Below are 18,576 nucleotides of genomic sequence, written 5' to 3'. Positions count from 1 at the left end.
AAACAATACAATATTTTTATGACCTTAGGTTAGGAAACAGATTCTCAGCAGCATTAGCAATAACATAAAAGGTTCATAGACTTAATTCCTTAAAATGGAGAATTTAATTTCATGAGTGGATTTCATAAACAAAAGAAAAAGACAATTTTTCCCATGGCAAACTTTTTTGTACTGAACATTGCTTGCTAATTACCAGGCCTTGGCTGGTTTTTGAAGGGTATTAACTTAGGATATTTTGAAGGGAGACCAAGGGAAGATACCTCTGTGAAGGTGTGAGAAGACATGGTCATCAGAAAGGGAGCAAGTCTGGAGACTTAACAATGATGTTTAAAAGAGAGTCAAAGGAAGGTTTGGGTGCCTAAGCTGTAATAAATAAACAAGGTTATCTATGACATGGAATATATGATGATTTATAATAGTTCTGTCTGGAAACAATGCTGGGGTGAATTAAGAAGATGTGGCTGGCTAGTCTTTAGCCTTGAGGGAACTTTCTGTATTTTATTAATCTTTGTACTTCTAACTTCATGAAACACCATATTAGCTTAATAAATTTTTATTTCATAAATCTGTGCCATCATGCTAAAAAGTAGTAAATACAAATGCTCTTCCAAAAACTCTTCAGTACTTTCACATATTTTTTCTTACATTGGCTCAGGAAACACACATACACAGACACAGACACACACACACACACACACACACAAATAAGCTATTGGCAAAGAGCAACTTGTTCTTATAATTCCACATGACTTTTTTTTTTTAACCTTGATAGATCAAAGAGAAACTTCTCAGTCCTTTCCCAACTGTTTCTGTTCCATATTTCCCCCAGGAAATGGCCATCAGGCACATTCCAGGGTGCCTCTGGAGACCTCTATGAGTTCTAGATCCCTATTATGTGGCTTTAAGAGTCAATCAAAAACCCAGATACCTTTGGTTTGAGCAGAAATGATCACAGAAAATCAAAATCATTCTGGTCCAGGTCTTGAATTACATTAAGAAAGCTGCACATTAATAAGGGTGAATAGCTAAAACATCATAGAGAGGGGGGAAAAAAGCTTCTAGGGAACATGAAGCAAGAGCTGAGACTTCACACCCAAGTTGGAGCAGACTGGGCCCGTGAGGGTGTGTGAGTGTCTGTGTGTGTGAATGCAGATGTGTGGGTTTATGTACACTTGCAGAAGGGGAATAGATAGAAGGAACTACATTTTTCTTCAGTCAAGAGCCCTAAAACTAATGGCAAATATAATTTAGACATATGGTTGGCCTGTCTGAAGAACTTTTCAGCCACATGTTTTCATATGTAGGGAAGGACTTTTGCCTCCTTTGAGAAGGGCTTTTATCTCCTCTCCTCTTTTACCCCAGGCCTACACAAATTAAGTGTATACAGAAACATGTGATGCATCTGGACATTAGGACCCCCTGGCCTCTTCCTTCCAATTTAAGATGAGTGGCACATTGGCTATGTGTTGGTCTTCTTGTGTGGGGCAATGGGCTAGAACCCACAATTCACCCTGCCACTACTTCCTCAGGTATTTGTACCCTATAAAAGCTGGAAAACTAGAACCACAGGGCTCTCTGGAACTGCTTCTTAGGATGTGTCCCAAAACCTCACATAGAACAAACCGAGATATAGAATCAGGCCCCAGAATGTGGCCCTGACAGTTCATTTGATTTTCATACCTGAAAATGGGATGTTCAGCAGATCTCTGAGTTAGGTAAATGTATATGTTGAGCACAGATATAGAGAGTCCATTTACTTCAAGTTGAGGGAAAGCAGATTTGCTAAAATGAATTGTGGGTCTGCTCTGAAATTGTCCCTCTCTATCTTTCTCAGAAACCTACAATCGTAGCAGAGAAAATTATTCAACTCTGGATATTGCATCAATGTTGTGCTAATAACTGATCTGTTATGTTTTGTTTTTCTGTCTACTGTTTGTTTTCTGCTTAGCTTTTAACTGAAATTTTATGTAAAAAATAATAGGCATTTAAATATTGCACATAATTTAATAATATTTCCCCAGGAAATGATGTAATGGCATTCATATTAGAAAAATATCTTTCTGTCCTTTGATTGCTTCCGGTTAATCATTCTGATTTCTTTGTACTGAAATGCTAATTTGATTAAAATTTTAAGCATTTCTTAGAAAATGATCTCAATATTGATGTTCCATCAATTGTCCTGAATATTGCTACAAAAGAACACCACAAAAAAAATCTAATTATTGAAAGGCAGTTTTCATATGGGCTTAATATAGTCACCCTGTCAATCTTTTTAAGTAAAAAATGGGATTTAATTATGATCTTTTCATTAAACAGACACTAATTCATTGCTTATAATTATTGCTAAAGAAGAGAGATACATTATCTATAACTCAACCAGTTTATTAGTCTTAAAAATATATTAATGATTATAGAAATGAATTAATAATAATTCTTGGGAGGGGCTCAATGAGGACTTCCTGGTGAACTAAGTGATTTCTAAGCTGAGATTCAAAGGTGAGTGGAACTATTGGAATGCAGGAGAAAGAAGAAGAGCACCCTAGGCAGATGAAAAGATTTATTGGTCCTTGGGGAAGGATCTGGGTATGTCTGAGGACCTAGGGAGATTCTGATGTCCAGAGTCCGAAGACTACAGGGAAGGGGCATTGCATGCAGAATGGTATAAGCCATAATAAAGTCATGACAATTATAAGAGGGTAGCAAGATGCTGGTAAAGGATTATAAGAGGAGATATATATTGATATTTGTGTTTTAGAATGATCCTTTTGATAGTAGGACATAGAATGGTCAGGAGTGGTGGAAAAGGACTAGTTGTCAGGAGATAGGTGGGGAGCTTGATAGAATCTGGCACTTGTGGGGAAAGGAATTGAGAGCAATGCAGGAATTGAAGAAGGGAAAAAGGAGTCACAGGTGGCTTCTGGATTTCTGCCTTGAAGAGAGAGAAAGTCTCTGGTGAGAGAAGAGCAGGCATTGGTGTGAAGGGAGATGATCATTCAAATCAGAATCTAGTGAATTTCTGATGCCAAAAAGGCTGAAGCCAGCATATTGAAGAGTGAAGGTCAAATGGGAAGAGGCAGACAAATATGCTCTCAGCAGAAAGTTGCCTAGAAAGGACTCAAATAGAGATGATTCTGGAATAAAATAATGTATTAAGCATTCACCCTCTCTTAATACCTCAGAGAATATTATGGCATTTCTAGTAACAACTATTTTGCTCCCAACTCTTTTATGGTATGGCTTTGCTGTAGTAGAAGGAAGCAGAATGTCATAAAATTATTTCTTCTGTTTGTTTTCCGGGTTGGCACAGCCTAACTTCTGGAGTCATGAAAGGATAAGATCAACATAAAAATATCAAATAAAACAAAATACAACGTTGCTAAGCTAAAATCATGCTATAAAAATAGAAATATAAAATTGTTACACAAATTTTGGTATAAAAGTTTATGTATAGCTCTGTTACTAGTGAAAAAACAAAATGACTATGGATCTGCTTGAGGGTGGATTATATTATATTACCCTTGTTTTTAAACATTCAACATTCAGATGAACTCAAGCAATGATAGCACGTTGAGTAATGGTCTGTCCCAGATGAAATGTGCATGTCTGTCTCCTCTATCAATTCATATGTTTGTGTGTTTTCCAGTGACTAGTAAAATGTCTTGCACAGCCATGGATAAAATAAAGTTTATAAAAATTAAGTTTAAAAACACCAGCATTGGGCAGCCCCGGTGGCTTAGCGGTTTAGCTCCTCCTTCCGCCCAGGGCGTGATCCAGAAGACCTGGATTGAGTCCCACGTCAGGCTCCCTGCATGAAGCCTGCTTCTCCCTCTTCCTGTTCTCTCTCTCTCTCTCTCTCTCTCTCTCTCTCTCTAATAAATAAATAAATAATCTTTAAAAAAAACAGCATTTTGACTTTTTTCACAATTTGATGCATTGTAGTTGTATATTTTTATCCAAGTCATACAATTAACAAAATTATTTCCCTGAATTATTTTTAATAATAAAATAAATAATCAAACTTAAACAAAGAAAGTCGTTTACTTTTGATAATATTTTATTACAGGTGATTATGTTGTCATGACTATATATTTTGAATTGAGTAGAAGAATGGGATACTTCACTATTCAAACATATATTCCCTGTATACTGACCGTGGTTTTATCCTGGGTGTCATTTTGGATCAAAAAAGATGCTACGCCTGCAAGAACAGCATTAGGTGAGTTTTAAAAAAAAAATAAAAAAAAATATCTTTCACCATTTTATTTACTAATACAGAACTATTCACAAAAATACTTCCAGTGAGAGAGACAGTTCATATGTAATTGATCTAATTTGAGGGCTTCTTAAACTGTGCTTAAATTATTTCAAGTAGGCAAGTCAGACTCTTCTTTCTGACAATGGAATTCCAAGTATGCCACTTAAAATAAGTTGGGGTTAAGGATGCAGAACACATCAATTACATCATCTGATCCTATGCTCTAAGGATGATGTCATCATAAAAAAATGTAGTCACACCCTGAGAATCTGTCACACTGAAAAGCCTCATTAGTGTAAAGAGACACAACTTTTCACACATTTTTGAGAATTGAAGACAATATCAGTAAAATAGTCTCTCAACAAAAGTTCTGATTGTTTAACAATCTTATAAAGTTATAATCTACACAATAAAGCTCAGTATCTTTTTTTAAGCTCAGGATCTTTTCATTAATTTTTCTCTGACCCTCAAAGTCCTCTTAATAAAAGATTAAATTTCAGTGGTTTTAGAATTGTGTATGTAACATTTTTAGATCAGTTTTTCTTTATGATAAGAATGTTACCTAATTTCCAATATTTTGATTTGTGAACAAAGGTAATATACAAGACTGAATATAGAGGTTGTTTGCCCAGACAAATGTCTTTCAGGAAAGAGGGAGCTCCCTCAATTTCAAAATCCTTGCAAAGTTTCTCATATTACCTTGTGTTTTCTCTGCATTTATTACTTTATTCTTTTTTTAAGATTTTATTAATTTATTCGTGAGAGACACTGAGAGAGAGACAGAGACAGAGACAGAGACACAGGCAGAAAGGAAAGCAGGCTCCATGAAGGGAGCCTGATATGGGATTCAATCCAGGATCATGCCCTGGGCCAAAGGCAGGCGCTAAACCACTGAGCCACCCAGGGATCCCTATTCTTTTTTTAAAAACAAAGTACTTTTTGAGCAAGATAAACTAGCTTGCACTATCCTCCCAGTGTTTGTTTTGCATGCTTATAAAAAATACATAATAGAATTGGGAAATAATCCAGCAAAGTTACAACACAAATTTAGTAACTGTTCTTGGGGTTATGACCTTACAATTACAAATGCTGGGTGTCATAGTGAGCGTGACTTGAAAAATCAGCTTCTAAACAATATAATATGTAGTAATGGTTGCATAACTTGAAGCTATGAAGGTCCTGTCAAAGAGTCACCATGGTGGCATTAAGGAGATAGAGATACTGGAAATATATAAACCTGGAAAATAAAAGATTTACAGTTGAGAAGAGAGAAATGTCATGAACACCAGAATATTTAGCTGAGACACCAGAAAGCCTGTGCTTAGGACTGAAGGGGTACTCCAGACCACCTCTAAATAAAGCTTAAACCAAGCTATAATAGGAAATTAACTATCTGTCATAAGAAAGCATTTAACATGTTTTTAAAAAGGATAACATACTTAATAATCTTTGTAATGTATCATCCACAATATTAAGTATGCAATAAAAATTAGTAGACATTCTTAGAAGTAGGAAAATGTGACCCATGATATAGAAAAAAAAGTCAATATAAAAAGACAAATCTGGTGTTGAATCAGTAGACACGAGCTTTAAAGCAGCTATTATAACAATGTTAAAGAACTTACAGGAAAATATAATGTTAATGAATGAACAGATGGATAATCTGAGCAGGTAAAGTATATTAAAAAGTAAACTCTAGAATGAAATGTATAATAGTTGAACTGAAAAATTCACTAACTGGCCTTAAGAGTAGACTGAAGATAGCAGAATAAAAGGTCATGCATAATTGAAGACCAACATATAAAATTTACCTAATCTAAAGAAGAGAGGTATAAAAAGATTTTTAAAAATGAACAAAGCCTCAATGATCTGTAGGACAATATGAAGATGTATTACTATAACTGGGATTTCAGAATGGGAAATGAAAATGAATGAGATAAAAATTTTTGGAGAAATGAGGTTTTAACCTCATTGGGTTTTTAATTTAATTTTTAGGGCAGCCCTGGTGGCACAGTGGTTTAGCGCTGCCTGCAGCCAGATGTGATCCTGGAGACCCGGGATTGAGTCCCACTTCAGGCTTCCTGTATGGAGCCTGCTTCTCCCTCTGCCTGTGTCTCTGCCCCTCTCTCCCTCTGTCTCTATGAATAAATAAAATGTTTAAAAAAATTAAATTTTTAAATCCCTAAATTTTGTGGAAAAAAAATTCTGTAGACATGATACGATCACATTTTTTAATCTTATTTTATTTAAATTGAATCAATTAACATACAGTATATCATTACTTTCAGATATAGAGTTCAGCTATTCATCAATTGCATATAACACACAGTGCTCATTACATCATGTGCCCTCCTTAATGCCCATAACCCAAGGTCACCTCATTTTTTAAAAGTTAAATTAGATGTTTATTGAAAAATCTTTATTTTTATAAAAACACACTTGCCATCAGTGTAAACTTTTCAAGTTTACACAGCATTTTTACATAAAGCATCACAACTTTCCCACCTACACTAAAGAGAGCCTGGCATTCTGTTTTTACTGTACTGATCAAAGAAACAGATTCAAAGAAAGTAGGTGACTTTACATGACCAAATGCTGAGAAGGCCCAGAGAAACGCTGAGGGCATTGACTTCTGAGTCAATATCCTTTTATGCATGGCTGAGCTGTCCACTCTGTGCTATTATGCTCATTCTCCAACTGGCTCTGGCTAACTTCCCTGAGGAGGAACAAAGAAGCATTAAACAGGAGCTGTGATCCTCAGAAAGGAGGGAACTAATGTGCATTTATCTATCATGCTTACCCAATCACAGGGTGATACTGCCAGGTGGATATTTTATAGTATTCTTATCCAAGAACAGAGGTAGTAAGTGTTAATGTGCATATTCCTATGATTCCAGGATCCATGTCACTAGCCTGCCTGTCCAGCACCTCTAGCAGATTCTGATTTTGCAGGAGCTCATCTAGGGGAGAGTTAACCTTAACTCATTTCACATAATAATCATCCAGTTAGTTCATTCTTCTTCATGTTGAGTAGCCTCCATTCCTTTTTTAAATTTTTTTCCTTTTAAACCATCCATCACATATGCATCTGTTTTCTACAGTCTTTGATTAAATCTTTAGTATTGACCCATGTATATGAAATAGTCAAAGTCAAAACAACACTAAGTATTATTAATTAACTAATTAATCAATGAATCAATGCATTCTATGTGAAGCATTCACAGAAATGCCTAAAATGTGCTAGGCACAATGCTTGACAACAAGTAAGCAAAGATGAGCAAGACACAGTTTTTCTTGTAATGATCACACAATTTATTCAGAGAGACAGACATGCAAGGACTATAAAAATATATGCAATTCTCTGTGCTAATGCAGAAAGGAAGCACATAGAAGATAAGGGTAGTGTAGAGACACATGTTATCAACTCTGCCTAAGGAGCCATAAGCAATGGCACCTCATTAAGAATGGTACTTCAGCTGAGTCTCAAAGAAAGGTGGCAGTTTATAAGTTGCAGAAAGAAAAAAAAGGGAATAGTTTATATGGGCTGAAGAACAATGTGAGATGTGGAACAGAGAGACTGTATGGGGGACTGCAAACTTTCTTTTTAAAGATTTTATTTATTCATTCATGAGAGACACAGAGACAGTGGCAGAGACATAGGCAGAGGGAGAAGCAGGCTTCCTGCGGGGAGCCTGATGGGGGACTCAATCCCAGGATCCCAGATCAAACCCTGAGCCAAAGGCAGAGGCTCAACCACTGAGCCATTCAAGCTTCTCTGCAAACTATCTTTATTTTAAAAATATTTAAAAGACAAAATGTGAAATAGTTTGGGAATTTCTGAATAAATTGAAAGGTGTTGACTTAATTCAGGTATTTTAATGTTATTATAAGAACTATGGTAAAAATTGTATGGAAATGTTGTTTGCAAAATTGTATAGACATTAAAATTAAGAATACTATTACTTTTATACAATGTCGAGAAGAATTTACCTAAAAATAAATCACTGTTGGAGTGGAGGAATTTTTTATGGCTCCTTTTACATCTTGATAACTATCCTCTGTACAGGCATCACCACAGTGCTGACCATGACCACACTCAGTACCATTGCTAGGAATTCCTTGCCTCGTGTGTCCTATGTGACTGCCATGGACCTCTTTGTGACTGTTTGCTTCTTATTTGTCTTTGCTGCTCTGATGGAGTATGCCACCCTCAACTACTATTCAAGTTGTAGAAAACCAACTACCACTAAGAAGAAAACTTCGGTGAGTTCCAGTAGCGACGATTTTCTGGAAGAGTAGTGAAAGGATAGTTTGCAATAAATGATCCTTATTCCTAAAGATCTTATACAATATTATGTAAATAGCTAAGTCAACAAGATGTCAAAACAACAAGATAGAGAACTTGAATATATGAATATGACCCTACAGCACCTCTTCACCTTACCTACCAGTGACATAGATTGATATAATCATACATGAAAAGTTGCTCTTAACTAAGGTGTTTTATGATACAGATTTCCAGTTTTCTAATTATTTTTTCTCTTTTCCTTGTAGTTGTTACATCCAGATTCCTCAAGATGGATTCATGAGCGAATAAGCCTACAAGCCCCCTCTGTATGTATAGCATTGAAGATGCAAATATTTCTGAGCACCCTTACTAAACTAAGTTTGAATAATAAGTTATTGTTTATGTATGCATGTATTGAAGAACAACGAGTAATGAACATAGTCTCTTCAAAAATGTGTATACTTTTTAAACATCAATTTATAAAATAAAGGGAAAAAATTAATCATAATCCTTCTACCCAAGGATTAGCATATACATACATATTTATATTTTTAACTCAAAAATATGAATAAGTTTTTGTGTTATAAATATTATAGGATTGTTTTAATTGCAGTATATGTCATGACTGCTACACAGACAGTCTTGGCTGGATACCGGCTAATCCACACCTTTTCACTTTTATACATATTCTTATCACTGCAGTTTTGCATAAACCTATGACTATATTAACTTAATATAAATTCATAGAAGCAAAATGACTGGGCCAATAGGGTTGCTTGGCTCCATTAGTGTGGAACACACACCTCCCAGAACTCGCCCTGTATTAGGCTTGATAATCAAACAGAAAAAAATGCCTTCTGCAAACTGTTCCCTTAGCATTTCTTTGATTATTGATAAAATCCAATATTTTACACTTGTTTTTTATTTGTATTTCTGTTTTCATGAATTGTTTTTATTCCTTTTAACTTTTATGAAAGTTTTTTATATAACCTTTATAACTTTTTATGTCCTTTAACTTTTTAAAGTATCAATCCTCCAGTTATTTATATTATTTATTATATATATTGTATTTTATATAACCTAAAACTTGTATAGTCACATACAGAATAATTAAGAATATTAATATATTTTTTGTTGTGTAGTTTATTTTTAAATTTTATGGCAATGTTGTCACTATCATTTCTTGTACTTTTTTCTACATGCATGGTTTTAAATCTCCTGTTGCCAAATCTATCAGCCTTCCCTTTTGTGATTTCTGCCCCTTGTGTCCCCCCTACTCTCAAAATCATATAACTCTCTCTTGCCTTCTTTTGAGCACAAACTCTGTTGGACACTATGTTCTAAGTGTTTTCATGTATCAATTCATTTTATCTTCACAACAATCCATTCTACTGATGAGAAAACTGAAATATGGAGAAATTAAGCTCTGTAAATATTGGTTAAGGTTAAACAATTTACAATATAGTTATATTTAATTATTAATGCATCTGAATTTTTAGTTTGTGGCTTGAGGTAAGAATCTATCAAAAATTGAGAAATGTTTTTAAATCACTACCTTTTTTATCATTTAACAAAATTTATATATAGCTACTTGTTTCCCTTTATACCTATCAATTCACTAATTACACTGAATGCTTTATGCCTACCCATATGGGGTTTTCTAACTACTGATCGGTAATTTATGTTTAGTGCATTTCAACACATTTTTTTTTTCAAGGAAACTGCTTTGTTATCTATACTCTGCAAGGGTATCATTTTAGTTCTGACATAAGGTGAGAGGTGAAGCCACTTTTATAGCTGTGGGAAGCCACAGAGAACATACAGATTTGCCAGCAAATGCTTCCAACCAGTAACAGACTGAAAAGTAATGGGAAAGTTTGGGAGTGGGGATGCTGTAACAGAGACAAGTCAAAACAAAGAGAGAGCCTGAGGCCCACAAAGCACATTATCACACAGCCAGTGGGTTGGGAGTGGAAGAATTATTGACACCTTTGGTATAAAAAAGCTACTCCCAAAGGAAAGAATCTTTTTAATATAGAGAAAAAAGAAATTTTCACAAAACTCTAGGAATTGTTTGCTTGTTTTTAAAAGGGAAAGTATAATGACTTTGAAGAAAGTACATAGAAAAACAATCTAGAGAGAAAGGGTTGTAGGCCAGGTGAGAAGACACAGAGAGATCTTCAACAGAAGTTCATAAAATAGCCAAAGAAAAAGAGTTTTCCAAGGTTGGATAATAATTGTCAATGTCTTCGATTCTACTCTGAAATATCCACAGGTTAAGCTAATTAAAGGGCTGCTATTACCAACATCTGCAGAGATGGGCAGCCTCTAAGCAATGATGGACACAACCCAGGCCTCACAAACAAACATGTGTGCACTTTGGGGCAAGTTTTTCAAATATCTCTGTGCCTCAGTTTCCTAATCTGTAAAATGCAAAGCTAACCACTTCATATGTACAATAGTACCTGTCACCCAAGAAACACAGCATTTCCAGGGAAGTCATAAGACTATATTTTACATGCAGGCAAAGCAGAAGTGAGTCAGGGACCTTGCTTGGCTGCAGATGACCTTGGGGACTCATTAATTAAAATCTCTATTTTGAGCACAATTTGAAATGTTTATGACAAATGAGAGTTACACATTTAAGAAAGTATTTACACAATTTGATATATGACTGTTTAAAGCTCTTAACATCCTAAATTTTATCGCAATATTATAAAATGCAATTAGTTTTATTTCAAAACAGTGAGCTGTAGAGATATACATAGGGCTCTCTTAATTATTAGATCAGGTTTATGTGTGTTTCAATGATCATGAGTTTGATAAATGAAGAAGTGAAATAGGGGTTTCTCTTGCTCCCAGAAACCTTGGTGCTTATTTGCCTACAGCTCCTCTTGTCACCCTTTAGATCTCTTGTGAGCTGTCCTCACAAGAGATGTGAGCTGTCCTCACAAGGTCCTTCAGAACCTTCTTTTTTAAAAAAAAGATTTTATTTATTATTCATGAGAGACAGAGAGAGAGAGAAAGAGGCAAAGTCACAGGCAAAGGGAGAAGCAGGCTCCATACAAGGAGCCTGACGTGGGACATGATCCCGGGTCTCCAGGACCATGCCCCAGGCTGAAGGAGGCACTAAACTGCTGAGCCACCCTGGCTGCCCCTTTCAGAACTTTCTGATGCCCTTTCTGCATCATCTTCCTTTAGGCATGCCATGCCAGTAATGGCTGGCTTCTCATCTGTGTGTCGTCACTACAGAGGCACAAAAGGTCGAAGAAATAAAAGGATAAATATCTATCTGAACACTGTCAAAACACACCTGCAATTATTATTTATTAAAGGCAGATTTTTCCAACCAAGGCTTGCCAAAAAGTTGCAAATTCCTCAAATGTACTAGACTACAGACAGGAATCAGCTTTTTAAATTTTTTTCAGCAAACCCCCCTGGTGATTTTTATATCCACTCAAGGTTAAGAATCATTAACCTAGAGATGTGTCCACAGTGGAGCCTATAGAACAAAAAGCTTTTGTTTTGGTCCATTGCCCAGAGTTCTGGAGGAAGGTAGAAGGCTGCACCATCATGCTCCTGACTGGCCATTGGTAGGTATGGAGTAGGCAATACTTCATGAACATGTGGTCCAGGACATCTCACTTTAGGTTGAACGTCACACACAGACACTTCTCAATTAAAAGAATGCCCCCAAAAGGCTACCAGTTGTGATGCTGAGTGCTCTACATTTTTACTTGATTCATTTTTGGTAAAAATACAGTTGACCCTTAAAAGAAATACAGTTGACCCAATAACTCAGGGGTTATGGGTGCTAACCCTCCCAACACATGCAGTTGAATATCCGCGTATAACTTTTTTTTGTCCTTGTATAACTTTTAACTCCCCAAATACTTAACTCATAGTCTACTGTTGAGTGGAAGCATTACCAATAACATAATAACAATAACCAATAGTTGATTAGCATATATTTTGTATATGTATTATGTACTATATTATTACATTGACATAAGATAGAGAAAATGTTTTTAAGAAAATCATAACGAAAAGTAAGTACATTTATAGTACTGGACTTGTTATTTTTTGAAAAAAATCTGCATACAAGTGGACCTGCATTGTTGAAATCTATGTTGCAGGGCCAACTGCATAACAGGTACTCAAGATGCTTTCTAATGAATTCCAAAAGGTCTCTCTCCCAGCAAAGTACAAAGGATCTAGTCAGTTAGCTGAGACTGGGTTTGTGTGTCCAATTCTCCCTTGATGTCAGCATCTTACCACTTTTACTGACACACTTTGGTCACTCAGTTCAGCCAGCACAAATGAAACTAAACCAGAAAGGGAACTGTGATTTTTAATTCTCTCACATTACTTAGTCAAATTTAGAAATATATCCTCTTGACAAACTTCAAGTTAATACATAATTCATAATTATTGGAAGAACTAACAAGCACCTGAGGAATTGACAAGTCTATTTGAAGCCACTTCTCAAGTTTAAAAGTGATACCTCTCATTTATGAGTGAACATAAGCCATCCCCTCTCCTTTACCTGCCCTACATTGACTTTTCCACATCAGGAGGAGAGCTAGGGAAGTAGAAAATAAAACATTCCACTGTACACACTTTTGACTATGTCTCTTAATATGACAAGTGGTGTCTGGCCATCACACACTGCAAGCTATTTTTTTACATAAATTACATGGAACAGGAAGATTCTTTCATCATTCTTATATACCATAATTTTTACTATTTACTAATTAGGGGAAAATAAATTTATCTCTCTACATTTTAAATTTACTGCTTAACATTTAAGGATTATATACAATATGTACATATTTACTCCAAATCAACAAAAAAGTAAGCAAAACAGAGACTTGAAATGGTTAATACACATCTGAAAATGTATTCAGCCCCCTCTGAGATATGCCAGTTTTGAAAACTCCACTGTACTCCTTTTGCATTAGATGTATAGATATTGAATTGGCAGATTGAACTCTCAAAGATCAAACTGTCCAGTGCAGGGATGGAGATTGTGTGGGAAGGGGCATGGCATTGTCCTCTTTATCTAACGGACAGACATAACATGCCTATTTCTTAATTCACCTTGGGCTGTTCTTATTGCATTTCATGATGATTTTTATGTTGTTCTTATTGCCTACAGAACTATTCTCTCCTTGACATGAGACCACCACCACCTGCAATGATCACTTTAAACAATTCTGTGTACTGGCAGGAATTGGAAGATACCTGTGTCTATGAGTGTCTGGATGGCAAAGACTGTCAGAGCTTCTTCTGCTGCTATGAAGAATGCAAATCGGGATCTTGGAGAAAAGGGCGTATTCACATAGATATCTTAGAACTGGACTCATATTCCCGGGTCTTTTTCCCTACATCATTCCTGCTTTTCAACTTGGTCTATTGGGTTGGATACTTGTATCTCTAAATGTTGCTGTGGTAGAGTAAAGAGCACTAGGTTTCTCTCTTTACCTTTCACCTTCCCGAGACCAGTAGTGACCAATTGGGGTAGGAAGGAAGGACACTGCTCAGTTTATCTGAAGTTATACATTACCTTTGAGCAGTAGAAGAGGACGTGGCAAATATTTCTATTATGTATTTCACACTCACACACATGCGTGCACACACATACATTGAGTTCCAAAGTGATATTCTTGCTAATCCCTTATTGAATCTGTAGCTTGGTGATGTTTATGAATAAGGTTTTTGGATCTTGGAAGCAGTTGCCAATTATCATTGCCAAAAAATATGTAAAACATGCAAGAAAATATCCAAGAAGCTCTCTCGGGCTAAGACCCCTTCTGGGTCTTTCCCCTGCAGCCCTTAGGGGTACCAGTGCCCATGTTTGTGGTGTCACTGCTTGCTAGATAGGACACACTCATGCTGACCTCAGCCCCATGTTCCCAGGCAGTCTGAGTTCAAGTGTGAACTGCAGTGAGTTTTGACCCAGTTTCCTCTCCCTGTGGCCTCTTTTATTCCGGTACCATCATTGTTATCTAGCATTCCTTTATCAAATAATCTCATCCTAGGCTTGGGAAGGCTGTATATGCATCATCCACAAGTTTCCAGTTGAGAAAAAAAATATGATTTTCAAAATTCTTGTGTTTCTGAAGTCAATGATATGATCTCTGAACATCAGAAGGCTATTACTTTATTCCAAACTACTGAAAGTCAGCAGTATTTTTAAATTTGTTTTCTTGGATTAGTTCAGCTAAAGTTCAACATTTACTTTAGGAGTTATGTTTTACTAGAGCAAAATACAACCCCAGAGTATGTATCTTGCTTATGTTATGCTATTACAGATTCAGTGATTATCTTCATCTTGCAAAGAAAGGCATACAGCATTCACAAGCCTTTGTCTTGAAAATGTTTTCCAGGGTGTGAAAGAAATGTAGATAGAATTTTAAAATTTCTTAGTGAATATTAACTTTTAAGTCAAATCAAACTTAGATGCAAAAACAAGGGCAATGGCTATCATCAATGATATATTTTGATGAACAAAAATTATTTTATACTTTGAAATATGAATATGTAGCAAAATCCCAAAGAAAAAAACCCTGAGATTATTACTCTTTTGATATTTTTATAACACAAAACTAACTTGCTTCTTGATGTTAGTTCTTTGTTATAACTGGACACCAGTATGTACTTCACAAGACTCTTCAGAAGCTTCCCACCATTGATAGGATAAAAGTCCTACCAGTTCACTAATACTGCTTTGGCATTATTAAAATTTTGGTACTAAAATTTTGGTACCAGTATCTCTGTGATTCTCATTTTTCTCACCCAGAAAACGGAATTAATTTTATTGGAAATCATATAATCTTATTTTAATTATCTACTGTAAATAGGATTACTACTCAGAAAAAAAGTAAAATAATATACAGGGAGAATATATCAAAGTACTGATTTCATACAATTTACTGGATGCAGACCAACACAAGGGGATGGGAGTGGAAGAGGCTAAACAAAGTAAAATTAGATGAGTCTTTATTTTTATGAACATGATTCATATCAAGTGAATGCAAATATTGGAATACGATATTCTGAGTCTATATATTGTGAGACATCCAAGCCCATTATTTTCCTTCCTGTCAACTCCCTGCCTTTTGACTTGATAGTTGCTACATGGGCCACAAACCAATTGGATTCTATTTAGCTAATTCAGTTTAAGACATAAAATAATGATAAATATTTGTAGAGAAATAGGTTGAACCTATTGACTTACATGAAATTTATACTCTATCAGAGAATTTCACCTACTAGCATCCTTGTTCTGTCTCTTATGCATAAACACTCTCCCAAACCTGGCAGTGGTAGTCTGGAGGCTCCCTGACCAAAGAACTCCCACCATGTCCCACCAAACACTGAGTACACATGGAAGGTGGCCCGAGGTTGGTCTTCTTCAAACATAATTTTCGACTTCATGAATTTATAATCTCTAAATTTGAAGAATTTCAACCTGTTATGTCTTTTTAAAAATTCTGGAGGGAAATGAATTTTCTAGTGAAATTCTTCTTGGAAGGAAAATAACCTAAGAACACTTTTATAACTTAAGTTTGGTCCAATTTTACCTGAAAAAAATTTATTGATGCTTCTTGTTTCAAAGCCACTCAATATTTGGGTGTCATTGGCAATTCTTATGAAATTATATGTATAGGATGTACATACCAATAACCTGCTTCCTGAATCCAACCATTCTCTTCTCCCTGAACTCAGTCATCCTACTGATCTAAGCATACTAGTTCATCATTCATTTTCCATGAAGGAAAACTTTCGTCTCAAGAGAGTGTAATAGATGTTCGCTCACAACATGCAAAATACATTCCTGCACATACAGCTATCTACCCAATATGGGTTCTGACTAAAAAGAACTCAAACATACCCTCAAAACACACCGTCAGTTTCTCTGCAGGCTTGCCTGTTCAAATTCTCTTAATCAATCTCAACTCCTGAGATGAGCCTTCAGTCCACAAAATAGAAGAGTAGCATGTACCTTATTCATATATAGAGATCAGGGGCTTGCTTGAGAAAGTCTGTATAAGTTTACATTTTGGAGGAAGGAAGAAGATAGGCACAGGGAGAATATGAGGGAAGCGCATCACTCTTAAGTTGAAGGACTCCTTCACCAGTATGCTTGGTTAGTAGAATATGTGTGAGGTACATGGATATAAGACTGTTCTGCACAGACCCAGCATCCTTCAGCTCTGCCCAGCTTGCTGTGCACTTAGACTTGAGAAATATTTTTGTGGTTTTGCAGCAGCTGGTGGAGACATTGTGTGAGTGACTGGTATTCTAAAGGTGCTACTGCGTTCCTCACTTTCAGAAATACTGTAAATTGGAGAAGTGAGAGTTCCGTATTTTGAAAAGGATTTCTAATTTCTTACCACTGTGGATCATACTTACAACTGTGACTGTCTCTCCTTTAAGCTGCATCCAGACTAAGAGGCAAAGAGAAGGCATTTCACATTACAGGGATTAGAGAAAAATGCTTCTTTAGAGCCTAGAAAGTTCAGTTTGTACAAAGTCTCAACACCATTGACCAGACGAGAGAGATTCTCAGGTACTGGACAGTGAAGGACAATGTCACTATAACTTACTCTGGACCCAGCCAATACTGCCCCCAATTTACCCAACATATGCCTTACAATAACACATAAAGCTTATACCATACACATCTTATAGATTTTCTATTTTCTGTAATCACATATGTTTTATGTGAGGTTTTTTATTGTTTATGAATGGATGCAGACAGAATTTTCTTTTTTTTTTTTATGTACCAAGCAGTTTTATCCTTAATTGTATATCAAATCAGTTAAGAACACAGTTTTTATGGATTCAAGTGAAAAAACACTTGTCCTCCATGGCAAATGATTTTAGGCAACATAAGGGAAATTGAGGCCAATCTAAAAGTCAGTGACATAGTGCTTATGATGAGATGTGAGTGTCCACATAGAACCTTCACACCAAGTCTTTTTACCTGGCCATAGCTTGCTGCAGTAGAGGTGTCTAAACATATTTTTTGCTGCTCTGCAAAATACCACACTCTGCAAACAAAGGTGGGTAATAGACAACCCTATTTTGCTTTAAACAATACTTGCTACAACTAGGAAGCAACGGGGCACTCTTTATCTAAAGGGCTAGAAAATAAGACAAACAAAACCTCTTCTTCTTTGATCATTTTTATTCAGCTGCCAATAATTGAGAACTTTCTGTGATTTACTTTGCAAACTTGAAGAACTATAACTGGTTTCCAACCATTATACTTATCACTATATTAGATCAGTGCTCTCGAGACACAAAGCACTTTGAAATCTCCACGATCTTACAGCTGTCTGCTTTTTCTAAGTTTATAAACTATATACATATGAAGTTTCATCCTCAATTTCTGTAAAAATCAAAAGTTAGTGAATGATTTGGAGAAAAAATAGTCAAATATAAATACACATTAAAATGTTTATGATCAGTATTGACCTTCAGAACACTATTATTTTTAAAATAATCAGAAAAGGGTCTGGAAATAAGATGGGGAAATATTGTAAATACACTGTAAATGTGAAATTCACAACTTTCTGTTGAGTCCCCTTCAAATTGCCCCAAATTGAGGAAGTGTGCAATCTGTACATGTTTCTTTCTCTCAAAATTGCCTGTAGGAAACATTCAGGTTCACACGGTTTAGAAGTACCTCCACATTGTATAGTCATATTCAAAGAACCAGAAAAAAGAACAGTTCAGGCTAAATGACAAATCTCTTCTTGTATTCCTTACTGACTTACCTTTTACTTTAAAAATAAATTTTTATCATTATAAGGGGAAAGCATTATATGTTGAGAAAACAGGATGACAACTCAGCCATTCAAATCTCCAGGAGAATAAAATCTTTGCTTTTTCTAATGTCTGATAGTTTTGAAGACTAGAGACTACAGCATTTCCATTCCTACTTTAAAAATTTCTTCTGATTACAAGTTAGCAATTTCAGGCTATAAGCCTGGTCTATTTCTAATAAAGTCAAAAGAGAGAA

The 18,576-nt window shown here is 35.7% G+C and overlaps 1 protein-coding gene across 3 annotated transcripts in view; it reads left to right on the top strand.

The window, feature by feature from the left end:
* Positions 1 to 18,024, top strand: part of GABRG3 (gamma-aminobutyric acid type A receptor subunit gamma3) — a 686,820-nt gene extending 668,796 nt beyond the window's left edge. For all 3 annotated transcript variants that reach the window (XM_077868328.1, XM_077868346.1, XM_077868336.1), the window contains 4 exons: positions 4,064 to 4,216; positions 8,322 to 8,518; positions 8,810 to 8,869; positions 13,702 to 18,024. In XM_077868328.1, coding sequence (XP_077724454.1) covers positions 4,064 to 4,216; positions 8,322 to 8,518; positions 8,810 to 8,869; positions 13,702 to 13,983 — 692 coding nt within the window. In that variant the 3' untranslated portion in view covers positions 13,984 to 18,024. The remainder of the gene's footprint in view (positions 1 to 4,063; positions 4,217 to 8,321; positions 8,519 to 8,809; positions 8,870 to 13,701) is intronic.
* Positions 18,025 to 18,576: the final 552 nt, after the last annotated feature.

The sequence above is a fragment of the Canis aureus genome, chromosome 2 (genome assembly GCF_053574225.1).
Source record: "Canis aureus isolate CA01 chromosome 2, VMU_Caureus_v.1.0, whole genome shotgun sequence".
Taxonomy (NCBI): domain Eukaryota; kingdom Metazoa; phylum Chordata; class Mammalia; order Carnivora; family Canidae; genus Canis; species Canis aureus.
This window is presented reverse-complemented; position numbering and strand designations above follow the sequence as displayed.